The 14679-nt window shown below is 40.0% G+C and overlaps 1 protein-coding gene across 1 annotated transcript in view; it reads right to left on the reverse strand.

Moving 5' to 3' along the window:
- The window catches only part of HACD2 (3-hydroxyacyl-CoA dehydratase 2), an 81154-nt gene that overhangs the window by 5173 nt on the left and 61302 nt on the right, over positions 1 to 14679 (reverse strand). The window contains exons 5-6 of the mRNA XM_020899486.2: positions 4914 to 5035; positions 2897 to 3075 (exon numbers count right to left, since the gene is read on the reverse strand). Of these exons, the coding sequence (XP_020755145.2) occupies positions 2897 to 3075; positions 4914 to 5035 (301 nt within the window). The remainder of the gene's footprint in view (positions 1 to 2896; positions 3076 to 4913; positions 5036 to 14679) is intronic.

Below are 14679 nucleotides of genomic sequence, written 5' to 3' on the forward strand. Positions count from 1 at the left end.
TTAACTACACTGAAAATCTCAACCTGACAACAGGCTGTTCAGAATTCTAGCCTCTGCCCTTATAGTTCAGGACATGTAGGATGGAGATGGTGGCTGTGCATGTGTCTGTCTTGGTGTGCAGGAGGGTGGGTGGGTGTCACTGGGCACACCTTCCTGTAAGGAGAAGGGCGCTCTTAAGACTTGAAGGCAGAGGGCAACTGGAAATATTCTGCCTGGGGCAAGTGCTTTCTGTTTCTCTAAAAATCAGAGGTGTGGTTATGGTTACTGACAATGTGGACAGTGCCCTGCTTCTTGGTGACCCTGCCCTCCATCACTGTTTCTCATTTCTCTCTGCCTTTTTTAAACCCCCAGCCTTGCAGCTAACTTTCACCAATTTGCAAAAGGGGGAGGTCAGGTAATGCTAACAGACACTGTCCATACTCATCCTGCAGCTGCAGCAGAGGAGAGGAACACCCCAAAGGGAATCCAAAGCACCCTGATATGAGAAAACCACAGGCCGTGCACAACAGGGGCTGCATGTGCGACAATGCATCTGGTCAGGACCATAGTGAAGAGATGCTGCTTTCTGTAAGATATGTACATCATCCACTTCCCATGAGAGGGGATTGAAAGAAACCTAAGTTGTGGAAGGGAATCCAAATTTGGTAAAGAAGGCTGCATGGCAACAGCAACCTCTCGTGACTCTGCATTTTCTTCTTATAAATACAAAGTTGTGGAAAGTTGGAAACATGCAGTTGGCTGGAATGAACTGTACAAACTGGTCTCAGTATTAACAACTTAAACTACTGAAAACACACAGGGCCACTGGCTCAGGCCAGAAGCTCAGTGTGCGTCAGCAGACATGAGTGATCTGCAGCAGGAGACAGGGTCTGCGCTGCCATCTTGAGCCTGGGTGGGGAGTGAGGGATTTGAAGGGAACCTTTTAATCTCTGTCTTTGAAATGAATCCTTTTTTTGTCCTAGAAGAGTTAAGCTACCTCAGAAATGAGAGTATGGACTTTAACCAAGCCAAGTTCTCTCATTAAAAAGAGGCTGAGAATGGTAGAAGGGGCAAGGACTGAGGTACAGAAAGCAGACGCTGGCTGAGAGGAGAGAGTTTCCCTACTCTCTGTAAGACAGCTGACCCTCGGGTCTGTGCTCTCTTCTCTTCTAAGGCCAGGAAGGAAAATCCCACACAACTGGGTTTGTTTTCCTTCAGGAACCCTGTCATCCTGTGCTTGACCAGGCCCCTTCTCTACTGAGAGGTCAGCAGGCAGAGGCAAAAGGTTGGCGCTGGTTGGCCCCCATAGCACAAAAAGAGACTAGGAGGTGCAGAGTGACTTGGGTTGCCCGGAGAACTGTTCCTGGAATACAGCACCACCTGCAACAGACTGGAAACCTTGCAGCTACTCTGAGGTAGAGGCCCCAGGTTTTCATTAATGGGGCAGCACTTTGTTACTGGTTTGATTTCATGATAGTCTCCTGGCCCCGTTCCCAGTTATCCAACACAGCATTTATCTCCATTTACAGACTTATGCTGAATTTAAATAAATTTTGTGGTGCTCGTCAGGATAATACTGGTTAGCCTGGGTGTGGCAAAACTACAGTTAGGAATTGTTGCTCTAGAGACTGGAAATGAAACTCTAGGGGGACAAAATAGGAAACGTGAAAGCTCTAAGTTAATTCTTACTACTTAAATTTTTACAATCTTCCATATTTATCTTTTGTTTGAAAATCAACTACCTTTTACATTTGGAGAGAGATGGCCTTTAGCCACCCTGATTCCAGCAACAGAGAGGAGGACATGATTGCTACTAAAGGGTGTAAAAGGAATCATAAAGCAGAAGTGCATCCAAGAACTTCTCCAAGATAAATGTTCACAAGAAACTGGGATGTCGTTTTTTCCCTCAAAATGTATGAAATGCAATTTTCCACAAGGGGACACAGCTTGTCACCTGTGATTGTTAGGATGATTCATTCAGTTAATGCTGTGGGCTGAAGAAAAATCCAACCTTCCAGTCTGAATTTAACCTGAGGTTTAGGGGAGAATATAGCATCTTACAGCCTAAAATAAGATTCAGAGTCATAATGCCAACGGAAGTAGCTAAGGGAGAAGAAGCATTCAGTTTACATGGCCTTGGGTAAAACATGACTGACTCTTGGATATGTGGAAATCAATTATAGGACAGAAACTGAACATCAAAAATTGAGAAAAGGGAGTAAACAACTCTTCATCCTCAGCAAATACGACTCACTTCAGAGAAGCCTCAAACATGGCCTTTTCTCTCTGTTAATGTGCTGGTAGGCAGATTTGAGTATCTATATATTTAAACCCTCAGCAGGGATATTAAAATAATCAGAAACCATCCTGAACAGAATGCTATGTCCTGTTTGGATGGCTTTAAGTATTTATTTCCAAAAAGAAAATGAGAAATAAAGAAAAAATTAATCTATTAATCTAGTTTTTATTTTTTTTGTTTCTAGTCAACCACCAATTCCTTAAAAGTGAAGTAATGTCTATTTTGATATAGCAAAAGTGTAAAGCTCTCTCTACAGTGTTTTTCAAATACCATAACAAGCAGCTTTTAAGAGACAGAAAAAGTCAAGGTAAGGTCTCTAATGGCTTTTTTTTTTTTTGCTTTCCACTCAGTACTTTCCTCCAATAAACAGTTAACCTATCCTGGCATTCACTGTTTCAAACACACACACTAAGGACTGCACTTTAGCAGCTAAGAGGAATTCATCTTTATTCAGTTACTACCAGAGAAAATTCTTTCTGACAGTCAGCTTCAATGAAAACCAAAGCGTCCCCAATAAATTAGATTTATGGTATAAAAACAACCAAAGGCATTTAACTCTAGCTATTGTTGAGCCGATTTTTAAAACATAAATAAATATATGCATAAATATCTACTTACTTGGAATGTAAGAGATCATTATCAGAATTAGGAATGCATAATAATCAAAGGAGAAATTGTATTTGTTAGGTAAACTGATGGAATACAGGCCAGCCTGTCTGACAAAGGGCAAAGCGGCATATATTGTGAGCAATTCTCCTGACACTCCCATTGGGTACAGCACAATGAAGAGTGTGTACCTAAAACAAAACAAAATATTCATTATTGAGGTTTGAAGCCAGCTTCAGTAGAAAGATGCACCCTCCCACCCCGACAACCAGTATTGATTATAAGTAATCAGTACTGGTCTTGTAGAAAGCTATTGTTTATACACTTTCCTGTTTACCCACTGCTTAAAATTCAGGTTTTACAAGACAGTTTTTGAAAAGGGCCAAAGCAGGTATGTTTCTGAATGTTCTAAAATAAAATGTATTTGGTCAGCCTCAAAATCTGGCCTGACTAAATAAACAACTCTTCAAAACAACCCCCTAAAATAACTGAGATGATGTCAAATACTGGTAAAGTAGGGGCATGGAGTCATGGTTCATACTGAAGGGTCCTGCCTCATAGGTGGGTGTGGGTTTTGGGGGGAAGGTGTTGAAACACAGTGTCTAAGAATCCCTACAGTGACACCAATTCTGGTGTGTGGACTGAAAAAAGCAGCATATCCAATGAGTGTATACTGCTAAGTTTTCAAAAGCCTGTACATGCTACTGTGAAAACAAAATACATGCTAAGTTTAAAAAATATTAAAAATTTTATGATAGCCTTGGTCATGATGTAATTTTCCAGTCCCCCTCCCCCCAAAAAAACCCAATTACTATCACATGGGTGACTCTACACAATTTTCTTCACTTTAAAAAGGAGTTTCTCATGTTTTAAAAAGAATTTTGGAGAGGCTCACCCTATGGAACTAACTGGAAGCCATTCTGAGGTGTAAGTATTGCTAAACAAATAATCAGCTCATGTTTAAAAAGCCTTTGGCTGTTTGTGGCTGACAGTAAATACTGGGCTCTAAACCTCTGCATACAGGAAATATGCTGATGAAAGAAAGATATGTTCTCCACTGTCACCTTCAGCCATTCTCAGGAGGAGGGTGGAAAAGCACGACTCTTCCAGGGGCCACAGAAGACAGCGGACAAAGGAATCTTTCTCTAATTCTAAAACTGGAGTTTGGTCAATAAACTTGCCCTATAACTAGGATAGACGGCTTTCTATTTTTCTATCAGCTTTGCTGCCCAACTTGGTTAGAAACCACTATATTTTTCCCATTCTCCTCCTTTCCTAATACAAATGTTTACTGGGGGTGGGGGGGTGGGGGGAGAAAAGAAAAAGAAGTTCACATGCTCTGGAAACATTTGGCTTACGTCTCTGTTTAATCATTAAACTCATAAATTGTCTAGGAACCACCGTTTTCCTTTTATGAAATGAGGCACTCTGGCCCCAAGGACAATTTTGATCCTTTGGCTTTGTCACTCATTCCTGTAGTCTTTTCTAACTCAGAAAGTTGCTCACAACTGTGTCACAGGTTAGTTCAGATAATCAGAAGAATGATCAGAAATTCACCAAATTCATAACAAATACTATTGCTAAAAATAATCAAAGCAAACTAAACTGATAATATGCTAAAAGTGCCCTGTAACATATGTTATTAATTAAAGAGTAATTTAAGAATTATTGTGTTGGAAAAATTGAGACAGGAATTGGACTTGGTCCCAAAAAACCATCATAATGGCAGAAGCTCATCAGTAAAGTTTTCTGTGGACAAAAAAGGGATGCTATATCAAATCTCTATTGAATAATTTAACTGAGAGAATTGATGCTAAATAAATCACTTAAGTAGAGATAAAAAATTTAAAAATGTTTTTATAAATCACAGTTACATAGTCACTTGTCCTGATGAAATCCACAGAGCAGAATTTTATCCAACCCCTACCTCACACAAGTTTTAGAAATAAAAAATAGTATTTAGGCAATAGAGAAAAAGTACAGTGATAGAACACTTCAAAAGTTAGCCTTCATTCCTGTACTTCTTTACCTGGCCCATTTGATGAGGTAAGGCAGATGGTTTAACAGACTGAATGTATAAAAGGAGTAACGGATAATTTCTGTGATTGTCCAGGCAATAACAAACAGGAGGACACTGTCTTCACTCTGGACCTGTAGGAAAAGGAAGACAAAGGAAAAAGCAAACACATAAAACATTTTACCAAAGAAGCACTCACAGTGTGGAGAGCTGAGTCCTTTCCCCCTTGCTGAGTTGGTGGGGCTGAAGTCAACACAGTTCCTGGTCTGTAGCCTCAGGGCCCACAGCACGGCGCAGAAAGAGTTTGCCACATGAAGAATACAGACATGTCTATGACAACAACTGCAGAGCAAAGGGACGAGGGGCCAGTGAGAAGAGACTCGGCTTGCCGATGAGTAAGAGACAGGGAGGGGGAATTACATGAGCTGGAGCCCACAGGAAGAAACAAATACGATGAGTGAGTTTCTGCGTGTTTGCTTGCTGACATGATGTGGAGAATGTCAACCGGTGTTGTGGGAGCCAAGAATGCTTAGGCAAGACAGTAGAAAGGTGAACTGGTGAAAAGCTTGGGTTCCATTAATAAGAAATTTAATTTGATTTCCATGACAACTTGGAATCCAACGAAATTTCAGAGAAGGGCAACATAATGATAAAAACACAACTGAGGATGAAGCTAATTCCCTGGGCAGGATGAATTCATGTGGGGGAGGCTGGAGATCGTCTATGAGGCAAGCCCATTTATTCTCTCCCACTGGTGACTTCTGATCCCAGATGAGCCTGGTTTAACTCAAGATCACAGAGGCTCCCATGCTGATCACAGGAGGTGGCTAAAGCCAGAAGAACTTTGGGATTCCCAGCCTCCTCTGAAGTTGTTTCATGCTGAAAAACCAATATGCTTCTAGTAAGGCTCCTTAGTCAGTCAGTTCAGTAGCTTAGCTGTGTCTGACTCTGCGACCCCATGGACTGCAGCATGCCAGGCTTCCCTGTCCATCACCAACTCCCAGAGCTTACTCAAACTCATGGCCATCAAGTTGGTGATGCCATCCAACCATCTCATCCACTGTTGTCCCCTTCTCCTCAAGCCTTCAATTTTTCCTAGTATCAGGGTCTTTTTCAATGAGTCAGTTCTTCAGATCAGGTGGCCAAAGTACTGGAGTTTCAGCTTCAGCATCAGTCCCTCCAATGAATATTCAGGACTGATTTCCTTTAGGATTGACTGGTTTGATCTCTTTGCAGTCCAAGGACTCTTAAGAGTCTTCTCCAGCACCAATTCAAAAGCATCACTTCTTCAGTTCTCAGCTTTCTTTATAGTCCAACTCTCACATCCATACATGACTACGGGAAAAACCATAGCTTTGACTAGATGGACCTTTGTCAGCAAAGTAATATCTCTGTCTAGGTTGATCATAGCTTTTCTTCCAAGGAGCGTCTTTTAATTTCACGGCTGCAGTCACCATCTGCATTGATTTTGGAGTCCCCAAAATAAAGTCTCTCACTGACTTCTTAGGTATTTTCATTTTAGGGGATGTTCTCACGATATGCCTCAGACTGCAAATCTTGCATGAAAATTTATTACTGTGGTATTAACTTTCAGCACACCCAGCGTTCCCACTCCAGCTAAGTTTATGATGATCCTTCACGCTTGAAAACCAATAGTAAGAATAAGAAACAACCTTGCACCTCAATTCACTTATATTTTCTTACATCCAAAAAGGGCAGTTAGAGTTGTGTGTAAATAAGAAATTCCACTGAGCAAACCAAATATCATTTACAAGATCTTCTCTGTCTTACTCCTAACATCTAATATAACAAAGGTATGGCATTCTAACCTTAACTTTTGCTTCTCTGCATTTGGAATGTTATTGAGCACTTACATTCTTCCTCAGAAAGTGAACATGGAGCGATCTGCCTACACAATGAAATAAGCAGTCATTTACATACCTATTAACTAAATTGCTCTGACAAAGAACTTTATAAATCCACAGTTACTATTCTCTAAAAATAATAAGAATTTTATACTGTCAAGAGTGAGAATACTTTTGTTTTCCTGGTGCTCTTCTATTGGCCAAACTAAAGCAAAAGCTAAACTCCTTTAAAGCTTTCATGTTTGATTTTTCAGTCTGTCCACAAATCCTTGCTTAAAACCCATCTATACCAAAATATAATTTCAAAGCACACTTTGCTTTTTTTTTTATATACTTTGTAATCCTCATCTTAAGGAGATATATTTTTATAGCTATGGGTTGAAAGCCTTCCTCAAAGATCTTTGGGTTATAATAGAGGTTCTTCTCTAATATTTTGCATTGTAATAGTCTTGAAAGCAGGAAGCGTGTTTTATTCACTTTTTGATTCCCAAAAGCACTTTGAGCTTTTCACAAGTAAGAGCTCAATAGATATTTGTGGAGCAAAACAATTCAATCCTAATCAGTTGCCTGCGCTTTGATACCTGATACTAGTTTCTGTGTAGTCTTGGAGGCTTTCAAATAGGGAAAAGCAGACAAGCAGGCCCCCCAACCTTCTGCTCTGATCCAGTCTAGAAGGTATTTGATTCACACACACCCTCAGTTAGACCAAAAGGACGGCAACAAACTCAGACTCAGGAGGAATGTGAAAACAGTGTTTCCAGAATCCAGCTGTGAAGACCATGTCATAATTTTAAAAAGCCGAAGGATAGGGAAGATGACCATTTTGTACAAATGATATCTTCAGATCTACAGAAGTACAACATGTTATTAGGAAGGGGCTCGTGTAAAGTCAGAGATCAAGCTTATCAATTTGCAGATAACTATCCAGTAACACAAAATAGGGGTAGAATGGAATGAGTTAAAATGAGTTAACGAGTAAAAATGACCAATGAGCAGTTTGGGCTAGGTTGACCAAAAATGTTTTGAAGCCATGTTTCAAAGCTGCATGCCCACACTCACAGCACAAATGAGGGTGTGGGCATGGGGCAACCACGTCATCCAGGAAATCTTCCTTTGCTTGGGGCAGTGAGCTGTGTGGTGGACCCTCCGCACTGTAGACGGCAGGTTTCAGTCCCCTGCTCTACAGTGAGAGGAGGCATGGGGAGTGGGTGGCTTGTGTAAATTAGCCAAGGGAGTTTACACAGAAATTCAAGCTTGAGAAACAAATGGGCACAAGAGAAAAACCTTTATACACAAACAGCATCATATGTTGGACTTCAAGGCCCGGGGAGTATCAGTACATGAAAAGCTGTCATTTTTATTACATTCAAAGAAAAACAGATGGTGCCACACAAGAAAATCTCTATGAAGAAACTCTATTCTTCTTAGCCTTTTGGAACCTACCGCTCACCACTCTGGTTATTTCAAAGAAATCCCCTGATCAAGCCTTCTGGTAAGGCTTCTCTCTTCTTAATATCCCTTTCATTTGTGAAGAGAAAAGATTTTGGTAAACTCTAGGGGATGAAGACTAGAGTCTGTTCTTGGCAGAACTGTGAAGACTATGTTTATCTTTCTCCTCTGGCTGCCATAAAAAAACACCATAGTCTGGGTGGCTCAAACAGCAGAAAAGTGTTTTCTCACAGTTTTAGAAGTCCAAGAGCAGGGTGCCACCATGTTGCTTCCTTGTGAGGACCCTTTTCCTTGTTCATTCCAGGTACCTCAATTAAATGGAATGATATTATGTTTCCTTCTGCATCTGGCTTGTTTCACTGAGTGTAATGTTTTCGAAGTTCATCCCTGTTGAAGCATGTATCAGAATTTCCCTCCTTTTAAAGGCTGAATATTATATTGTATGTAAATACCACATTTTGTTTAATGATTCAATTACTGATGGACATTTGCATTGCTTCCACCTTCTGGCTGCTGCTATGAACATGAGTGTATACATATCTATTTGAGCACCTGTTTTTTCAATTCTGTTGGGTATGCCTAGAAGTAGAATTGTTAGATCATATAATACTATGTTTAGCTTTTTGAAGAACTGCCGAACTGTTTTCCACACTGGCTACATCATTTTACATTCCTACCAACAGTGCAAAGAGGTTCCAATTTCTTCAGGTGTTTACCACCATTTTGCTAATTTCCTTTTTTCTTTCCTGACAGTAACCATCCTAATGAGTACAAAGTGGCATCTCACTGTAGTTTTGATATGCATTTTTTCATGTGCTTATCAGTCATCTGTGTATCTTCTTTTGAGAAATATCTTTTGCCCATTTTTAACTTTGGAGGAAATAATCTTTTTAATAATTTTGATGACAATAGCAGTAAAAATAATTATACATAATAGTATAATTGAATAATAGTATAACTCAATTCATACTATATGCCAAGCACTTTTGAACATATATTACCTCTTCGAATCCCCATTTTACAGATGGGAAAAGTGAGGTTTACAGATGTTGAACCCGGCCTGTGCCCCCAAGCTCTGAACAGTTCTAACTTGTCTTCCCAGAGTTCAGACACACACACACAACCCTGCTGCTATGGGGAGAATATCCCTCTTGCAATTGAGGATGAGGAGGTGAGGGAGAGACACAGAGGTGGCAGACTGAAGACAGGGCTAGTGTGGCTAGAAAATCAGCTACATGTTGTAAATAAGTAAACTGAGTATATAAAACAATACAGTTCAAAAAATGGACTTCTTGCCATTGGAACAGGTATTTACAAACATGGAAGGGAGAACTCTAGAAAGAATACCATGGTGCTGGATTGTAATTGGAGGAACTGGTACAAGCCCATGATTTTATAACACAGATTTATATACTTATATACATATATAAACTATACATTGAATATATATTTACACACATTTATACACAATGATATACTGTTAGATGTACATGTGTATGAGTATACATATATGTGTATGTTGCTGCTGTTAAGTTGCTATGTTGTGCTCAACTCTGACCCCGTGGACTGTAGTACATCAGGCTCTCCTGTCCTCCACTATCTCCGGGAGTTTGCTCAAATTCATGCCCATTGAGTTGGTGATTATATCTAATCATCTCATCCTCTGTCTTCTCCTTTTGCCTTTCATCTTCCCCAGCATCAGGGTCTTTTCCAATGAGTTGGCCTCTTCACATCATGTGGCCAAAGTATTGGAGCTTCAGCATCAGTCCTTCCAGTGAATTTCCAGGGTTGATTTCCTTTAAGATTGACTGGCTTGATCTCCTTGCAGTCCAAGGGACTCTCAAGAGTCTTCTCCAGCACCACAATGTGAAAGCATCAATTCTTCAGTGCTCAGCCTTCTTTATGGCCCTCCTCTCACATCTGTCTGTGACTACTGGAAAAACCACAGCTTTGACTAGACAGACCTTTGTCCACAAAATGAGATCTCTGCTTTTTAACACTATTCTAGATTTGTCATAGCTTTTCTTCCAAGGAGTAAGCGTCTTTTAATTTCATGTCTGCAGTCACTGTCCTCTGACTTTGGAGCCCAAGAAAATAATATGTATCACTGCTTCCATTTTCTCCTTCTATTTGCCATGCAGTGATGGGACCTTAGTTTTTTTTTTAACGTTGAGTTTCAAGCCAGGTTTTTCACTCTCCTCTTTTACCCTCATCAAGAGGCTCTTTAGTTCCTTTTTACTTTCTGCCATTAGAGTGGTATCATCTGCATATCTAAGGTTGCTGATATTTCTCCTGGCAATCTTGATTTCAGCTTGTGATTCATTCAGCCTGGTATTTCGCATGATGTACTCTGCATATAAGTTGAACAAACAGGGTGACAATATGCAGCCTTGACATATTCCTTTCCCAATTTTGAACCAGTCAGTCATTCCATGTAAGTTTCTGTTGCTTCTTGATCCATATACAGGTTTCTCAGGAGACAGTTAAGGTGGTCTGGTATTCCCATCTCTTAAAAATTTTTCCATAGTTTGCTGTGATCCACAGAGTCAAAGGCTTTAGCATAGTCAATGAAGCAGATGTTTTTCTGGAATTCCCTTGCTTTCTCCATGATCCAGTTAATGTTGGCAATTTGACCTCTGGTTCTGCTGCCTCTTGGAAACCCAGCTTGTACATTTGGAAGTTCTCAATTCACATACTGCTAAAGCCTAGCTTGAAGGATTTTGAGCATAACCTTGCTAGCATGTGACATGGGTGCAACTGTGTGGCAGTGTGAACATTCTTTGGCACTGCCCTTCTTTGGGATTGGAATGAAAACTGACTGTTCCCAGTCCTGTGGCCACTGCTGAGTTTTCCAAGTTCGCTGACATATTGAGTATAGCACTTTAACAGCATCATCTTTTAGGATCTGAAATAGCTCAGCCGGAATTCTATCATGTCCACTAGCTTTGTTCATAGTAATGCTTCCTAAGGCCTACTTGACTTCACACTCCAGGAACTGCAGCTCTAGGTGAGTGACCATACCTTCGTGGTTGTCTGGGTCATTAAGACCTTTTTTGTATAGTTCTTCTGTGTATTCTTGCCACCTCTTCTGTTTCTATTAGGTCCTTACCATTTCTGTCCTTTATTGTGCCAATTCTCACATGAAATGTTTCCTTGATCTCTCCAATTTCCTTGAAGAGATCTCTGATATTTCCCATTCTATTGTTTTCCTCTATTTCCTGTACTCCAAGGCCAAACTTGCCATCCACAAAGGGAAAAAAAGGACACTGTTTAGACTATTAGTGAAATCTGAGTGAAGTCTGGGGGTAGGACTGTAGTATGTTATCAGTTTGGCTTCCATATTGGGGGGTTGTATGCAGGTGATATAGAAAAGTGTCTGAAACATGCACTTGAGTATTTAGGGGGGACAGGATATCATGTACAGCTTGCTCTCAAGGTTCAGGAAAAAAACGATATGCAAATACAGAGGAATAGATGATGGAACAAATGTAGTAAAATGTCAATAGCTGGAGAATCTGAATGAAGGAAATATGAGAGTCTTTTGTACTGTTCTAATTTAAACTTTCTGTAAACCTGAAATGATTTCCAAATAAATTATTTTAAAATATCACCTGAGTATTAAGCAACCACTTTGGGTACATAATTAGAAGCAAACAATATCACCTGGTTTCTATAAATTGCCTTTGATATGAAGAATCTAAATCTGCTGGAAGAGGCAGGCTACATAACCATAAAAGAAGATGTAAGAACATTTATAACAAAAACTATCAATAAAAGCACACTTGAGATGGAACAACAGATTTAATGCTGAGGCTAAACTGGCATCCGAATTACTACTGTCTTACACTGTAAGTACCCCGAGGGCAGGTCTAAAAACTCCCTTTGAAAAAGGGGTTAGCTTACTTAAAAGGCAAAATGAGATTTTCAATAAATGCTTTAGATTAGGATAATAATGATGATTAAGAAAATGATAACTCCCATTAGCAGGGCTAATTATCCCTTAAGTATGGTAAAAGTAATTATGTATAAATCTTCACCAGCTAACTGTGAAACTATTTTAATAAGTATAAAGAATTCATTCCTATGTGAACAGTCAATTATATCTCTGTTTTAAAAGTCAATTATATCTCTGCTTCAGGACACAAAGAAGAATTCAATACAGTTATACAAAAAATTGTCACTGAAAGTTTGGGAAAAGATAAGGTTACATTATAGCTAATATGTAACTAACATTTACTGAGCACCTACTAAGTGCCAGGCACTGTTCTAAATGCTTTATATGTATCAATGGATTGTACCTCCAGGACCACCCAATGAGGAGGAACAAGTAAGTGGGCCTGGGAGACTGGAACAGCTCCTTCGGAGCTGGACCAGGCTGGTATACCCCTCAGCTGGGCAGCTGGAGTGTGACACGTGGTGCCAGCAGCCTGTCTTTCCTGCTTTGCCAGTTACCCCACTCTAAGGCACTGCTTGACTCTGCTCCTGAGCAAGTCCTGTGAAGGTAGCACCTGTGATTTCTCTTTTCCATGCATCCTAGTGCTGAGACAATACCAGAGCAGAGAAGGTATTGAATAAGTACTGGCTGACCTGTCTGCAGCCTGGCCTGCAGTTCTCTGCCTTGGCTGGAATAGCCTTGGGTGAGGAGGGCTGGGCCCCTGGGAGAGTGAGGTCACAGAGCTACTGCCTTGAGGGTGACGTCAGCAGAAGGTTTGGGCTGGGGCACAGGACAGTTCTGACGACAATCCTGGTCCTTTCCATAACTTTATTAAGTTTTTTTGAACAAAAATGTAACTCATCTAGTTATCTACCTAAAAGGAATGTCCTCCTTGATAAGAAATTGAAATGTAATAAATACTGACGTGTGGTGGTTTAAAAAAAAGATGTCTGGATAAGTGTCGGTCTTTTCACATGGCAGCTGTATGTGTCAACTATCCATGATTTAATGTTTATGGGGGAGGGGATGAGGCAGAGGGTGAGATGCATGGAGAGAGTAACATGGAAATTTACAATATGTAAAATAGACAGCCAATGGGAATTTGCTGTATGATTCAAAACTCAAATAGGAGCTCTATGACAATCTGGAAAGGTGGGATGGGGAGGGAGATTATGGAGGGAGGGGACAAGAGTGTACCTATAGCTCATTCTTGTTGATGTATGACAGAAAACCACAAAATTCTGTAAAACAATTATCCTTCAATTAAAAAATAAAATAAAAACCTCTGATAGGATACACAGTAAACAAACCAGAAAATAATACTCCTTTTATATGGAAAAATGTGAGTTATATTAATATACTTCCCTTTTAAATGAGAGAAAAACATGCAACTACATAGATTTTTCTTAACCTACAATGACAAGGGGGACTATTTCCATTACAACATAATAACTAAGAACTACTCTTTAATATGGATGATGGACTAGTTAAATGTTTTGGCTTACCGAAACAAGTCTTGGTCATGAAATTAACTTTTCTGAACATGCAGTGAGAAAACTGTATAAGCATGCAGTAAATAGGCAATGCAAGATCAATTCTGCATTTATGACAAAATCAGACATGCAGGTCTGAATGCTAAAATGTTCCCATTAGTCCAACTTTAATGCTACTATCTGCTCAGCCCATTTCCCAGGAAATATGAAGAAAGAATGCAATTTCCTACAATTAGCCTCTTCTCAATCACTGCAACTCTGGAAGCAAACAGACCTCCAGGCTTCCAGGCTCCATGTTCTTATCCTTTCCCAGCTTCAACATCCTCATATGGAAACTGAGGTAACATATTTGCCTTTGAATGGGTTCACATGAGGTTAGAAAAACCTATCAAGAGCTTAGTGAAGTGCTAGCCATTCATAAATAGCAGTTATTATTTTTATTCCATGAAAGAAAAATTCAACAAATATTTATTAAGTTTCTATTATCTATGCTAGTCACTGCTGGGATACAGTACAGGCTGGTGGCTGCCTCTTAGGCTTAATTACTAAAATAATATTTTGCTTTGTCATTGTGTTTTCTGTTAAGTGTTAAAGCATTAGCCTGGACCAAATCTGGGATGTTTAAGGATCTCACCAGCTGCTAGCCTTTCCCAATGTTCTTCCTAAGTTCAGTTTGATTCTCTCAATTCCAAATAGCATGTTATTAACAGTTTTCATGCAACTATTACCTTCAATCAAACTCAAGTATAAGGACTGCATCAGAAAACAGTCATTAATTAGTTCCACCTCAATCATACATATCCAATACAGCCTAAGTATTCTATGAAGCAATAGTCCTTTAACTATTGCCAAGACAGCCTGAGATCAATATGCCCAGCAGTAGGTTACTGTGGTCTCATGGGGAGAACTGGGGCAGTCACCCCACAGTCTGCCCCCAGACCTCTAAATGCATCATCCCAGTGTGCCTACCCAACACTCTAGAGGGGACAGGCTAGATCACTGTCAGAAGTGTAACTGACATGGTCAAAAGAACATGA

This window comes from Odocoileus virginianus, chromosome 4 (genome assembly GCF_023699985.2).
Source record: "Odocoileus virginianus isolate 20LAN1187 ecotype Illinois chromosome 4, Ovbor_1.2, whole genome shotgun sequence".
NCBI classification, from domain to species: domain Eukaryota; kingdom Metazoa; phylum Chordata; class Mammalia; order Artiodactyla; family Cervidae; genus Odocoileus; species Odocoileus virginianus.